Source organism: Pseudopodoces humilis, chromosome 4, assembly GCF_049639895.1.
Source record: "Pseudopodoces humilis isolate 2021_Gansu_Grassland_sample_001 chromosome 4, ASM4963989v1, whole genome shotgun sequence".
Taxonomy (NCBI): Eukaryota; Metazoa; Chordata; class Aves; order Passeriformes; family Paridae; genus Pseudopodoces; species Pseudopodoces humilis.
Window position 1 is genome coordinate 37308661 of NC_142203.1, and position 14257 is coordinate 37322917.

Below are 14257 nucleotides of genomic sequence, written 5' to 3' on the forward strand. Positions count from 1 at the left end.
TTGTCAAATTGTGTGTGGTGCTGAAAACTTTCTGTGCTTCTTTTTTGACTTTTGCAAGTTCTCATATATGTTGTTCTTAAAGCAACACACTGAGTAGATAATAAACATTTGCCTTTAGAAACATGATAACATGTTTGTAAACATAGCATGATAATAATTTTGAACAGTTCGGTTCCTGAACAGTTATACACAGTGAAAGTCTATTAACTTGTTACATTTCAGTTTTAATTCATTTTCTGTTCTATATTTCTCAAAAATATATCTATACTATTTATGTTGTTGCGCAGTCATTTGAATATATTTGGTAGTTTCCACTGTTGTTTTGCTTTCCTGTATCGTAAATTTCTCCACTGTCTTTACAGGAAAGCAAAAGTACCCATTAGCTCTCTGGAACAAAAAAGTGTCTTAAAACTCACTGCTTCCTAACATCCTGAAACAAGAAGGTCTTCAAATGCTCTGAACCAGAACGCAGTATTGTTTGACTAAGATCAAAGGATGACCCTTGTGCACCATTGCAGAAACAATAATACCCCTTGGAAGAAAGACGAATAAAAACCATTTAAGCATTGTAGTGCAGGGTTTAGATGCCACTGGGAAAAACTGCTCAATGAAAATGTTTTAAATCAAATCAGGATAAAAGCAATTAATTTATTTACTACAAATGTTTAATTATTTGGCAATCAGTGAATAAGGCATTTCAGGATCAGTAAGACAATAGATAAAGCACAATATTAGATTCTTACAGTCTGGATATCCTAATGGTATGTAGTCTAAGCTTCTGTTCTAAACAAGTCTTATTAGATCAAGATGTGCAGTGATGTGACCACTCAAGGCCTTTTACAGTTACGATGATGGAAATCTTACAACTTCTTGGGGCAAACTGTTCTTATATTGATATTATTTACTGTCACAGTAAAAACACTTGTTGCTTGCATCTTATGCCTTATGATCCAAATTTTCAGGTTTTTATTTTATCCTTTGCCTCTTGTCCTGTCACCATTCACTGCTGGAAGTAGTCTTACTCCATCTTCTCTATGCAATGTTATCAGATATCTTTATCTTCTCCTCTTTAGACTGAGTAGGCCCAGATCTCTCAGCCTCTCCTTATAACTGCATTCAGCTTCCTCTGGCCTCACTCTAGGATGCTGATGTCCTTCCTGTAGTGGGGAGTCGAGAACAGCAGCACTCCCTATATGGCCTCACTAGTAGTAGTGAGCCTCACTGCCATGTAGAAGGATGAACCACTTTCCAAGACTTGCTGACTATGCTCTTGATAATACATCCCAGAATGTCATTGGCCTTCAATGCTGCAAGAGTACTTCCCCAACTCATATTCCAGTTGATGGTCACTAGGATCTCAGGCCTGTCTCTGGACAGTTATCCTCCAGTTCGGATTGTTGCGTGGACTTACTCTGTCGCAGATTAAAAATCTTCGTCTTGCTCTTAATTGATTTTGTGGCATTCCTGACCAGGCCTCTTTGATTTGCAGCCCTGCTCTGCAACATTTTGTCCCTACCCCTGGTTTGGTATCAGTTGCAGGCTTGCTGAAAGTGCATGGTGTCTCATCATCCAGGTTGATTAATCAAGACATTATAGATGTCATTACTGATCTCTGAATAATCTTCTGCTCAATGTTCATCAGCTGCAATTTGCAGCATCAACTGCCTGCTTATCCCACCCACATATATATTGGTGAATCTAGTGATAGGGAGACCTTAGAAAACCATCAAGTCTTTGCTAAAGTCGTGGTATGCAATGTTCCGTGCTCTCCCTTTATCTATACTGCTCATCACTTCAGCAAAAACAAAAAAGTCAGGCATGATTTAACCGTGAAGCTAAAGTTAGCTAAAGTTAGCTTCTTGTCCTTAGCATGTTTGGAAATGGCTTTAAGAAGTTTTGCTTTGTGAGTTTGCCAGGCAGTGAACTAACTACTGCCCTAGACTAACTGCCCTCTTGTTTCTTGAAGATGGGTGTAACATCTGCCTTTTCCAATTATCAAGAAGTTTAGCATATTACCAAGACCCTTTGAAGATTAAAATGTTAATGAATTCACAATGACAATGGCAATTGTTAAAATGGCATTGACCAGCTCCTGCAGCACCCTCAGGTGCACCTTGGGCTCATTGTTCCTTTACTGTGGACATTACATGACTTCTTCATACTCTGCTAGGATATGGGAATCTGAAGAATCAGTTGTACTAGTGAAGAAAAAGACCTTGAAGAAAGCAAGTCTGGCTTCTCCAGACCCTTGTCATTAAGTCACTTGCCCCATGGAATATATGTATAATATCCATAATCTCTTTAGCCTTCCTTTTCTTACTGTTTACCTACAGAAACCTTTCTGTTGCACTTCAGCTTCCTTGGCAAGTTTTATCTCCTCTTGGTTTCCTAACTGAATTCCTAGACGTGTAGGTAATGTCTTTGCATTCCTCTCTATCCTGCATGTCCCTGCTACCACTCTTTTGTGTGTTTTTACTTACTCAGGAGCTCCATGTTTATGTTTGCAGGCCTTGCACCACACTTAATTATTTCAATATTGCTATGGACTTCTCTATTGCTATGAACTTCTCTTTTGCTCTGAAGAGTTTTTTGTTGAAAGCTATCCAGCCCTTTTGCTCTCCAAGGCATCTTCATATCCTCATATCCTAATGGTATCCTCAAAATTAGATCCTGAACAGAAAAATTTTGGCTCTTCTGAAGTCCAGGGTTATAATTCTGGGGTTTTATTTCTTTCTTCTCTGTGGCTCATAAACTCCACAGCTTCGTCTTCATATTTGCTGTAACCAAGACTGTCCTTGAAAATCTTTACATTTTCGACTGTTTCTTCCTTGTCCGTGAGTCAGGTTCAATGCAGCATCTCTCCTAGTTCTCACTGATGGTCTGCAACAAGAAGTTTCAATACTTTACAAAATCTTCTTAACAGCTGATACAGTAAAATCACTGTTATTAGTAACTGATTTTTTTTTTCTTATTTGATTTCAATTGTGATTTAAAACTTCTTCAAATCATCTGACCTTGTATTGTAACCTAACATACTAGGAATATGGTCTCCCAGTCAACCTCTTCCTACCTTGATTCCACTCATTGCTTTGGAGCTTTTGTTGAGGTTATCCTTTAACAAAATTTTTAGTGATGTTTTGCATATGCTTTAAAAACAGTAAGACTGCAGAGATGTATTTCTTTTCGGTCATACAACCATGGTTTATCAGAAGTCCTCCAACCACGAAGTTTAAAATATGCAGAGGTTTTAAAAATTCAATTTATTTTTTGGAATATATAATTTTTTTCAATAAAATATTTCTTTTCAGCTCCAGTTCTTTTATTCTTCTTTCAGGCTGTCCTAGCAATGGAAACACTTCTGAATGTAATACCTCATTTGGTGGTTTTCAAGGATGCATGCGACTTATTTCCATTGGTAACAAAGCAGTGGATATGATCTCTATTCAGCAAAACAGTTTTGGCAATTTCAGTGATCTTCAGATAGATTTATGTGGCATTACAGACAGGTGAGAAAATAACGTTTACTCATTAATTTATGCATGTCGATGTTCTAATAGTGACTTGATGACAAAGAACAGATCACTTACAAAATGACGTGCTGTTTCTTTTGTAAGAATTCAGAAGTCCAGAATAAATGCAAAATATGTAGCATGTAGCAAATAGACTTCCTTTTACTGCAAATAAAATTAACTTTGACTAATATTATTTTAGGTTTCTGAAAAATTTTAAATGTCTTATTTTCTTTTCAAGTAACCTGCAGACACAAATCCACTCCTGCGACCTGTAGTCCCATCCAACCTTTAAAATACTGTTTTTCACAAGTTACTGCAGTTTCCTATATTCTACCTCTCCAGAAACACAGTAGGTAGTATCCATCACAGTGAGTGAGCAGTCATCTTTTAGACCATGGTCAGAACTAATCTCATAACTTGCATTTAGTGTCTATCTAAAACAATGGCTAGTTGAAGTGTCCCTCCACAGGAGGAAAGACTGTATATATTCCCACATAAATGCTTGATGGAAGGACATTTCTGGATTTCAGTGTAGTGAAAGCAGAGGGGTTTGCAGAACAACACAGGCTGCTGAGATGAGAGAGAGCAAATGCACAAAAAGTCACTGGATGGAGAAGTTCTATTCTGTAGACTCCAGAGAATGCAGTCAGAGACAGCTATGCTATCTTTAATCCAGAAGTGTTTTACTTGGATCTGGGTGAAAGGCTGTACTGAAAGGACACAGCAAGCCGAGGGGAATGATGTGCTTTTGAATAATTCTCTCCTCCTTTCTATACTTCTAGTCCTCATAAAGTGCCTTTTGATTTCAAAAAGTCTGTCTTTTGAATTATAAGATTTTTCAAAAATTATTTCTTTTTGGGAAAACACTGTAGGCAGAGATCTGCTTCAAGACAATAGCCACTTTCAGGGTCAGTCACACAACTCTACTTCTGTGACCTGCTATCCATTCTGAGAAATAACACAATGTACAGCTATGCATGTTCTTATTTTGGAAACACTCACTACTCCTTGTAGCTGAAAGATTAAAAAAATACTAGCTATTTGCCTAATTCTTCATAAAAGTTAAGGAGAGAAATGTCCAAGACAAGGATGAAGGTTCTGCCAAAAATATGATTCTTTCAATTGTGTTTATAGTGTATTCTCACTAATTTCTACACCTATCATACATTAAAAACATATGCAGTTCATATATGTATACATATACATATATATACATATACATAGATACATGTATACATACATACATACACACATGCATATATATATATATATGATTGTGCTAATTAATCTCTTACTGAGGTAATCCTTACTTTGCAGTAGGCACTAAGTGTGATAGACATGGGCCAAACCACAGCTTGGCCTCAGTCAAATCTTTACTGTTATGACTTACTAGGGACTCTTTGGGATGCCACATGCATTAATGTTTCTTTTTTCCTCTTTCATACTATTGCCTTTGACTTTTCTCATTTTTCAATCATAACTGTCTCCTTCCTCTCCTCTTTGAAGGACCTCATGGCACTTCCTTCCAGCTTCTAAAGCACTGCATCTCTGCTGGTTTTTGACCTCTGGAACTGAACTTAATTCTATTTCATTGCTTTCTTTCTTGCTTGTATAAAGAAAAAAATCAGGAAGAGAATCAGGTCAAAGGAATCTAATGTGGGAATATGCATATTCCTTAGTCAAACACATCAAAGGCTATCTAAGCAAGATTATGAGTGAAAAATATCACCTGATTGCCTCAATTTCTGTCTGATTTACCATGAATTTTCCAATGCTCACAGTAACTGTGGACATCCTAAAATGCTTATCCCTGAGTTTCAGTTTAGAAATCATCTCCTCCTCCATGAATTTATGTAGTGATTCCAGCTATTTTCAGTTTTGTATGACCATAAGATGTAAGTTTGTACATGTAGGTTGTAAAAAGATGGTAAGTGGATAAATGAACAATACATGATGCTTAAAGCAACTATGTAAATCTCAATATATAGAAATCCAGCATTATTTACAGTATACAAGTCTCAGAACACTTTACTCTTACTGCTTTCTCATACTTTACTGACTTGAGCTTATATGACTTTCATACTTCATCAAAATTATGTGTATTCTCTCAAGATAAGTGATACAAAAGGAAAAGAACATCTTTATGGGAGATTTTTGGTTGGTTGGGTTTTTTTTCTCTAATATTTGCTAGTGTAAATTTATGTCTCTTCTTCTGTCTTGACCATTGTACCTTTCTTGCGTTGGCATTGCCAGATTTAGTTTTCAATTCCAAGCATGCTTACCATATGTCTTCCTAATTTATCAAAATAGAAATTTAATTGTCCCATTTTTATAAATCTCATTACCCTCATTATATCTTTTTTCAAAGTAGACTACTTTTAAAAAGCCTCTGATTTTGTGCTGTCTTGCTTCTGGGACTGTTTCTTTCCCCCTTCCTCACACAGTCTCATATAATTCAATATCTGCAGCTCATCATTTGGAATAAGCGTCATGTCTCTCTTTATCAAACTAATTCTACATTTCACAATAAATCCCAGGTGATAAAGCGCATATATTTGGCAAAATTAAAACTGCTTACATGTTTTAAACAATTTTAATAGGTAGCTTGTATCATGCTGTGCACCATATTGTTTGAGGAAAAAAAGCTTTCTTTCTGCCATGATTTATAAATGTCTTTGAATGCCCTAAGTGAATGAGCATTTTTGCCACTGTGTTCCTCATAGTAAATATCTCCATACAGGTGAGCAAACAAATCCCTTCTTTGTCTTGGAGTCTTTATGTGAGTCTTTACATCTTCAGTTCCAAATTGTGAAGCATGGCCCAAATTCAGAAGTTACTGATGGCTTTTTTACTTGAAGTGATTGACACCAAAATGTAGTAGTTTTATAGTATGTTTTACACATATAAAGTGCATGAAAGCAAATAAAATTTACTCTTTGCATAGCAGCCTGGATTTACATCCAATAGTAAATAAACTGAAAACAGTTCTATTTAATCCATTCTTTACCTCATGTATACACATTTAACATATGAAGAGTGTTCTTTATGAGATTTCCAGTCTTCATGGAGAGATGGTTAGTTAATAATTCATTTTTCTGAATATAAATTAACTTTTTATTCATTTTATACAAACAAATACCACACCATTTTCCTATTTTCAGTTTTCTCACTTTGATAAACTTTCTAATTCCTTATCCTAGTCTTAAATTGTTTTGACTGTTTGCAGTCATCAGTCTTCCCATGATCCTCCAGTTAGCGATTTCATTACATATCTTTATATTGTTCTATTGCTCATATATCTCTTTTACATGCAAACAATTCCCTTTCTCCTTAATGTCTTTTCTCTCAGCTCCTCTATCAATATATATTGGTTTAATAACTCCTAATTAGATATAAACCGTTCACAAAATCACTTTAAAGGACACAGTGTCATTTAAATACCTTACAATGTTAGCGTATTTAGTCTCTGAGGAAAGAGTAACAGATGAGCCTCTCCTAATTACATTGAGCCCTACACAGAAACATACAATTTCCTACCAGGACCTCTTGCCTTTTTGTCCTGGCAACAGCATAGAAAAAAAGGATTGAATGGCTTTATATCGTTAAAAAGAAAAGCCAGAAGTAAAAATGATGGTCACTAAACAGTTCTGAAATAATTTTTCTTCTCTTTTTTTTTTTTTTTTTTTAATAAACTGAAGAATGAAGAAATAATAGGCATTAAAAATGCAGCATTTATTTGCTTTCTTTTAAAGGATCTTTTAGCCATAGTTTAGAACCATGATAAAGAAATAGTACACAAAATATGTGTCTAGCTGAAAATTGACACAGAAAGTTATTATTTTTCCCTTGCTTTATCACAACTATATTCATATTGTGGATCAATATTCTCCTCTCAATATTAGTTTATAGTTATCCATAGGCTGCTGCCTTGGTCTAAAATATTATATAATTTGCAGAAGACATACACTTAAAAACATATTATCAAGAAATTTGTGGTAAATGTTTAATCAACTGTTGCTTTTCTGGTTTTAGCAGCCACAGTGATGAATCCAAAAATTGATTTTTATAGATGAAGTATTAGAAATACTGTTTCAAATATAAGAACTATTTTTTGAGAAGATTTACTTGTTCAAAGAAAGCTGTGTTCTAAATCTTGCTTTGGGGTGGGTCACAGAATATAATGTAGTTATACATTTACTTTGATGTAGCTAGTGGCTACTTTCTCTTATACATTCTCAAGCAGAGGAGAGAAGTTAATGTTAAAATATTTTAATTTAATGTTAAAAGATTTAAATTATACTCTTAACTTGTTTTTACTTTCATTAAGGTTGGTTTAAATGTAATCAATTTCATTAAAGCTTTTCATCTTGTAAACAATATTAGGAAGATTAATTAGTAAGGACAGGGAGTCAATACAAGTAAAGACCTTGTAAAACACAATTTTTTGATAATGTCTTTATCAGAAAGGCATAAGACTCAAAATATGACTTAAATAAAAACAGAACAGCTGTCAGTGAATGCACTGAAGGTCTTGAATGGCAGTTTTGTTAGAGAGTTGTATTTATAATAACTGATAATTAGTTATACCCATAGAAAGTAAAACAAAGCATTTACCTAAGAAACATAAGTATGTATATTTATATAATTCTGTCAAAGTATTTAGAATGAAAATAATTGTAAGCCTGGTGCCTAAATTTTATCTTCAGGTTCCAAACCAGAATTCATTGAGACATATATTATCTGTTGACTGGTTTCAGGCATACATTTTGTGAGTGAGAGAATAGATACAAGACCAGCTCTTTCACTGCCAAAAAATATCACAGATTTCCTTGAAATTGGGTGACATCTATCAGTTTACTTACTTTACCTATACTTCACCTCCTACTTCTTTTTTTAATTCCTTTCTGTGAAAACCACTTATTCTTGTTTATAAACATGAAAGATAAAATTCTTTGAGTGCCATGAACAGTGAATGTGCAAAGACTCTGAATTATTCATAGGGCAGATGTGTGAAATGCTGGACATTCTGCAATCCTAATTTAATATTCTCCTACTGTTTCTTGAATGAATTATAAGGTATTTTAAGATCCTGTGAGTGTTAGTGGGCATGTGGTTTTTGTTAGTGTTTTTTTTTCCTGTGACTAATGTCCACTGTAAAGTCATTTTTTACTTTCTGAGCTGTATCATACACTGAGTGCAGTTAGATTATTAACTAATTTCTAAGGTGAAAAACTAGTTAATAATTGGTTGAAGCATGCCAATATATTTCAATATATTTTCAGCTGAATTTATAAAAAAAAGGGATTTCTTTATTTTTCGTCTCATGATTATTTTATACTTTAGTATAGTGTTGCAGTCTTTAACACTAAGAAGTTACAGGTAAATTATTTTTTCAGTCAACCATTGTATACCTAGAAGAAATTAATCAAAACTCTTCAGGATCTTAGTCATATTACCAGAGTGGAAACTGGAACTGGTTCGTTGTGTTGGAAATGACATATTGAATTATTTGTAGCGTAGGAAGTAAACATAATTTTGGAATTAGAAATAGATGTCAGGTGCTGTGGTCAGATTTATTTGTTAGGTGATTTTTTAATTATTATTTTACAAGAACAGAAAGAAGTCTGGTGTAATGTTGCTTTGTTTTGATACATGTTGTTGAAGAAATCCCAGTTATTGCAAAACTTGCCATTGAATTATTAACACATAAACCTTTCCTTGATTTATTAATCTGTACTGAATTGCAGCCAGTTGAACACTAATAACGGTTCTGCATCTTACACTTTATTTCTGTTCTCACAAGCTTATTACATAATTAGGATATTTTTTATAAGCAAAAGGAATACCAGGGAAGAAATTCTTAGGTTTTTTTTACTTGCATTGACATCTTTACCAATGACCTTGATGACTTTCTTCACATTATAGTTCTTTTCCAGGATTTTGCTTTTCTTGCTAAGTACAAGTGGCATTTAAGTGAGGGGAAAAAAGAGTGAAAATGCAAACTGTTTTTTGTTTTAGGTGTTTGCCTAATTACTGTGAACACGGTGGTGAGTGCTCACAGTCCTGGAACAGTTTCCACTGCAACTGTGCCAATACTGGTTACAAGGGAGCTACTTGTCACTATCGTAAGTCTAAGATGTTTTCTGATTTCTGACTATGCTTTTCCTTCTGACTGAATTTCTTCACCACAAAACAAAATTAAAAAAAAAAGAGACTAAACCAAACCAAAAAACATTTGAACTTACCATTCATAAAATATTTTAATCCATAAAAGTAACCATAATTTGGTTTGAGGAAAGACCTTGGGAACTCAAAATATCTAAAAAAAAAAAACCAAAAAAAAACCAAAGAAAAAAAAAAAAAAAAAAGAAAATTTAATTTTTTTCTTTCACAATTTTTGTATTTTATGTGCGGTATTACTATGTAATACCCTCTGTCATCTGTATAATTCCACTTTCTGAAGCAATGTATCTTTTAGAAATATGGTAAATTCATCTTTATTCATCACAACAACTAATATTTATTATTTCTGAGCCAGTGAGACTACATGCATGTCCAAAGATAATCCTGTGCTAAACCTCAAACACATGTTTATGTAGTTTGCTGGATCAGAAAGTAGATTTGGAGAAAATAAAATAAACACATTTTGAAAACCTAATTGAATGTAACTTAGGTAATTTCACAGGAGATGCTTTACTTTGGTACTGCTTTCAGCATGTTCTGGGAAAAAGATAAAAGAAGTATTCTGGTTTTCACTACCTACCTCTTAAGTAAAAATCCATATACTTTTACTTTGTTTTTTATACAAAGATTTCCCTAATCATCAGATAAATAATTCTGTACTTATATATTGTCTATATAAAATCTACACAATCCTTTATGGCAGCTTTCACAGAAAGAATGTATGTCTACCCAAATGGGATTTTTTGAGAAATCACTGATTTTAAAAGACTGTCTATTTAAGTCTTGATCATACAAAGTCAACAACAGTCATAAATAACAGTATTAAGAAAAACCATGTAACATAGGAAATATGCCAATAGTAAAGAAGATTTTGAATACCATGGTATATCACATTAAACTCTGATGAGCGCAGAGTGAAGATGAAGGTGATTTGATTCATTGCAATTTGAAAAGTCACAAATTGGATCATCTGGTGATGTGTATGCGGACAGACGCAGGCTAAGGTTTCCTGATGATTAGGACTCAATGAGAAGTGTAATAATATGAGTTACAAATGTTTTTTATGGTCAAAAATAGTAATGAATAATCAAACTTTTGTAATTTCTAAATTTAGCTAAGAGTACTTATTCTAAGGAACAATAAAATTGCATTTTAAAATTGCATAAATTGTTTATTATGGATAATTCCTAGGGTAAGTAAAATGAAGGATTTGGCTTTTTTATAGCTGTTGCAATGTCATGTCAGTAACCATCAGAAAAAAGATAGAAAGATAACACTCTTAAAATACTAGCTTATTTAAAAATGTTGTATAGCACTCATAACTACTTTTCATTATTAATCTGGCAGCTCATTCTTTTTTGGCAGAATTTTTTTAAGCTTTGATAAATGATAGATTACAGTTTAATTTGGAAATGAAATATCAATACATTATGACTGCTCAAAAGAAATAAAATGGTTAAAGGAGAATTTAGATTAATATGTCCAGCTGTGACATTATCATTATGCTTCCTGAGATACAGTTACAGAAGTGGACTCATACATCTTTTTTTTTTCTCACATATTTGATATATAAGAGGTATTAGAGATTTATTTTTTTTTTAAGACCTAGATTGATATAAAGTATACCTGACAAGGAACCAAGGAGCTGTCTTTTATTTATTTATTTATTTTGTTTATTTAATGATTTTATTGAAATCTCTGACAAGTCACATTTCCATTAAAAACGGGAAAAAATGAGAAGTGTGAAGACTGAAAAATGCTTATCTTCTGCTTTATGTTACAACAACAGCAACAAAAATCTGATTTGGTTGAGGTAGTTAGTGAGGGTTTCCTCAAAACCTGATTACCAGGGTCTAAGTAATAACCTTAGTATTCTAGCATTATTCAGCAATTTTACAACCATTTACTCACTCATATTTCATGTGTTCATTCCAGAAGTTTTGAGCTGGAAGTATAGAATAAAATGCTTAAAAATGCACCTTATGATCTCCATGATAAACCAAATATGCTTAACAATTTCTAATAAAGGCATAATTTCGATTGCATTAATTTTTCTTCATTCTTTAGCAGAGATAGTACACATCCAACTTCTTTTCCCAATGTCAAGGGTCATGCACATTTTTTTTTTAATTCCCTGAATAAAATGTAAAATCATGCCATGGCATTTGTGATGAAATGTGTTCTTTTGCAGCCATCTATGAGCAATCATGTGAAGCCTATAAGCACAGAGGGAACACTTCAGGCTTTTACAATATTGATTCAGATGGAAGTGGCCCCTTGGGACCATTTCTCGTATACTGCAATATGACAGGTGAGGTGATAAACTTCCTTAACTTACAGCTGTGACTGTATGCATGCTCATTACATTGAGAAACGAGTTATCAAGTGAGAAATCTCTGCAGTTTACGAATTTAATGTAAACATGCACAACAGAATGAAGGTGACCCTTTAGTGCAGGATATTGGGCAAATAATTAGGCATAAAAATTAGAATTATAACAGGATTCAGGCTGTGAAGCTAATACAGCATTCCTGTTTTGTTGTGCATAAATGGGGTATGTGTTCCATATGTTGACAACGTCATACTAGTTCATTTTGGGGAGCAGCTTTCTTTTTACTGAAGTTGCAGCCTCACAAGGATACTTAAGAAAATGAGAAATAAGTTGTTTTATGAGAAATTTGCTGACTTTTCCCAATAGCCTTCTGAAAAATTTTAATTTAGATCTGGCCTTTGTTGGAAGGAATACAGATATTAAACTTCATCTTTCAAACTGCATGGTGAGCATTTAGAGAAAACAAATACAACCAGTCCATCCAACTTGCAGCCTCACCTTTGGACACCCTGTTTCCCTTCTGCAACCAGTTCTTTGAATCTGATCGTGTAGGTAACTAGAAGTTTTAGCTGTCAGTTTGTTTTCGGTCTGCTTTTTAACAAAGCAGTTGATTCTATCTCTTTATTGTGTATGATATATTGGTATTTTAACTAAGCTTAAATTTAAGTGACTTTTTGGAATTTATTATTGCTGGATTTGTGGCTGTCTCCTTTACTTAGCCTCTTTAATATGAATTGCTTTCCATCAAAAATGATGGGAATATTTTATTGTTTTATTTGACAAAAATTTAGTTTTACAGTTATAACTGTTTAAAAGAATACATGAGTAATCTAGATTTGAACTGGGTAGGGCTAGATATGCCCTAAGTGTTGAGAACTTGACTCAGAAACCTTATAGTAAGATTCTGATGTTGACTTGAGCAATTTACCTAGTCTTACCATGTCAGCTCCTGACTTTGACTTCTACAGTGAATTGTGCTTTCTCACAATAAGAACACTTCAGATTGGCATGGGCTCTTAAAAAGAAATATTCTAGTGTCCTGTGAGACTAAAAAGACCAAAGAATCATGGCAGAAAGATGACAATTTTTCTAAGTGGGTATAACTCTCCAAGGTACAGTGTAGTGTCTGATTTATCCTTGTGTGTCCATGAACAGCTGTTCCTGTTTTCCTCAGTCACTCCTTATTCACCACATTAAGCAAATATCATTGATCAGTTCCTCATCTCAAGATGCATTCTGACAGGATGAATCTTCTATATTTGTTTTGTTCCCAGTTTCCTCATGACTGGTATTCCCTTTTCCCATCAGAGGCAAGGAAGGCAGATGCCCACATTTCCTACTGCACTGCCTTGTCTTTGACATTCATGGGGCTCTATTTCAGGCAGCTGGGAGGGAGGTGCCATTCCCTGATTTTATTCTTGGAGCTCAGTTTCAGAATCAAAAGCCTACGGTCCACACTTAATTGCTGTCAACAACACACTGTCAGTTAAGATGCTAAAAACTTTGCAGTTTTCTGTTTTTTGGTTTCTGGTGGGTTTTTTGTTGTTGTTTTTTGTGGTTTTTGTTTTTTTTTTGTTTGGTTGGGGTTTTTTTTGTAATTTTGGGAATGTGACCATGAGTTGAATATCAAAACTGCTTGTCTTCATTTTTATGTTCAGTGTAATGTAGAGATGTAGTTGTGTCTGTATGTATGTCCATCTACCAAAAAAAACCCCACAACCATAGAAAACAGCACCCTGAACAAATAAAGGAACCAAAATTTAAATTTGTATTTCCAGCTATCTGGTTTTTGATACTCTAATTACATCCTTAATAAAATTATATAATTAGATTAAATATATTTAATTTCATTTTTCTGACTAGTTCTTATCTCTAAATGACCATAGTTCTTTCCTCTTTTTGGATATTTTATAATATCTGCCATGTGTGGCCTATAGACAGCTGATGAAATAAAACACAGGTCTAGTTAGAATACTACTATTACAATGTCTGAAATGTTATATCGATACTAAAATTTAGAAAAAAATAATAATTCTTACGATTTTTCAAATTACACTGGCCAAGAAGATACATGAATACGATGACCATGAATCTAAAATTGACTGTTCCAGATGGACTTTAACTGGAAGCCTTCTCGCACCTACCTTGGGAGGGGTTTTGGTCAGGAAAGTGAGGCTTACAGATTTTGAAAGTGGGAGCTGAAACAGAATAAGCTCATTTTTTTCCTATT

The 14257-nt window shown here is 33.8% G+C and overlaps 1 protein-coding gene across 1 annotated transcript in view; it reads left to right on the plus strand.

The window, feature by feature from the left end:
- The window catches only part of CNTNAP4 (contactin associated protein family member 4), a 202251-nt gene that overhangs the window by 147844 nt on the left and 40150 nt on the right, over positions 1-14257 (plus strand). Inside the window, exons 10-12 of the mRNA XM_005522734.3 lie at positions 3335-3506; positions 9531-9637; positions 11887-12006. Of these exons, the coding sequence (XP_005522791.1) occupies positions 3335-3506; positions 9531-9637; positions 11887-12006 (399 nt within the window). The remainder of the gene's footprint in view (positions 1-3334; positions 3507-9530; positions 9638-11886; positions 12007-14257) is intronic.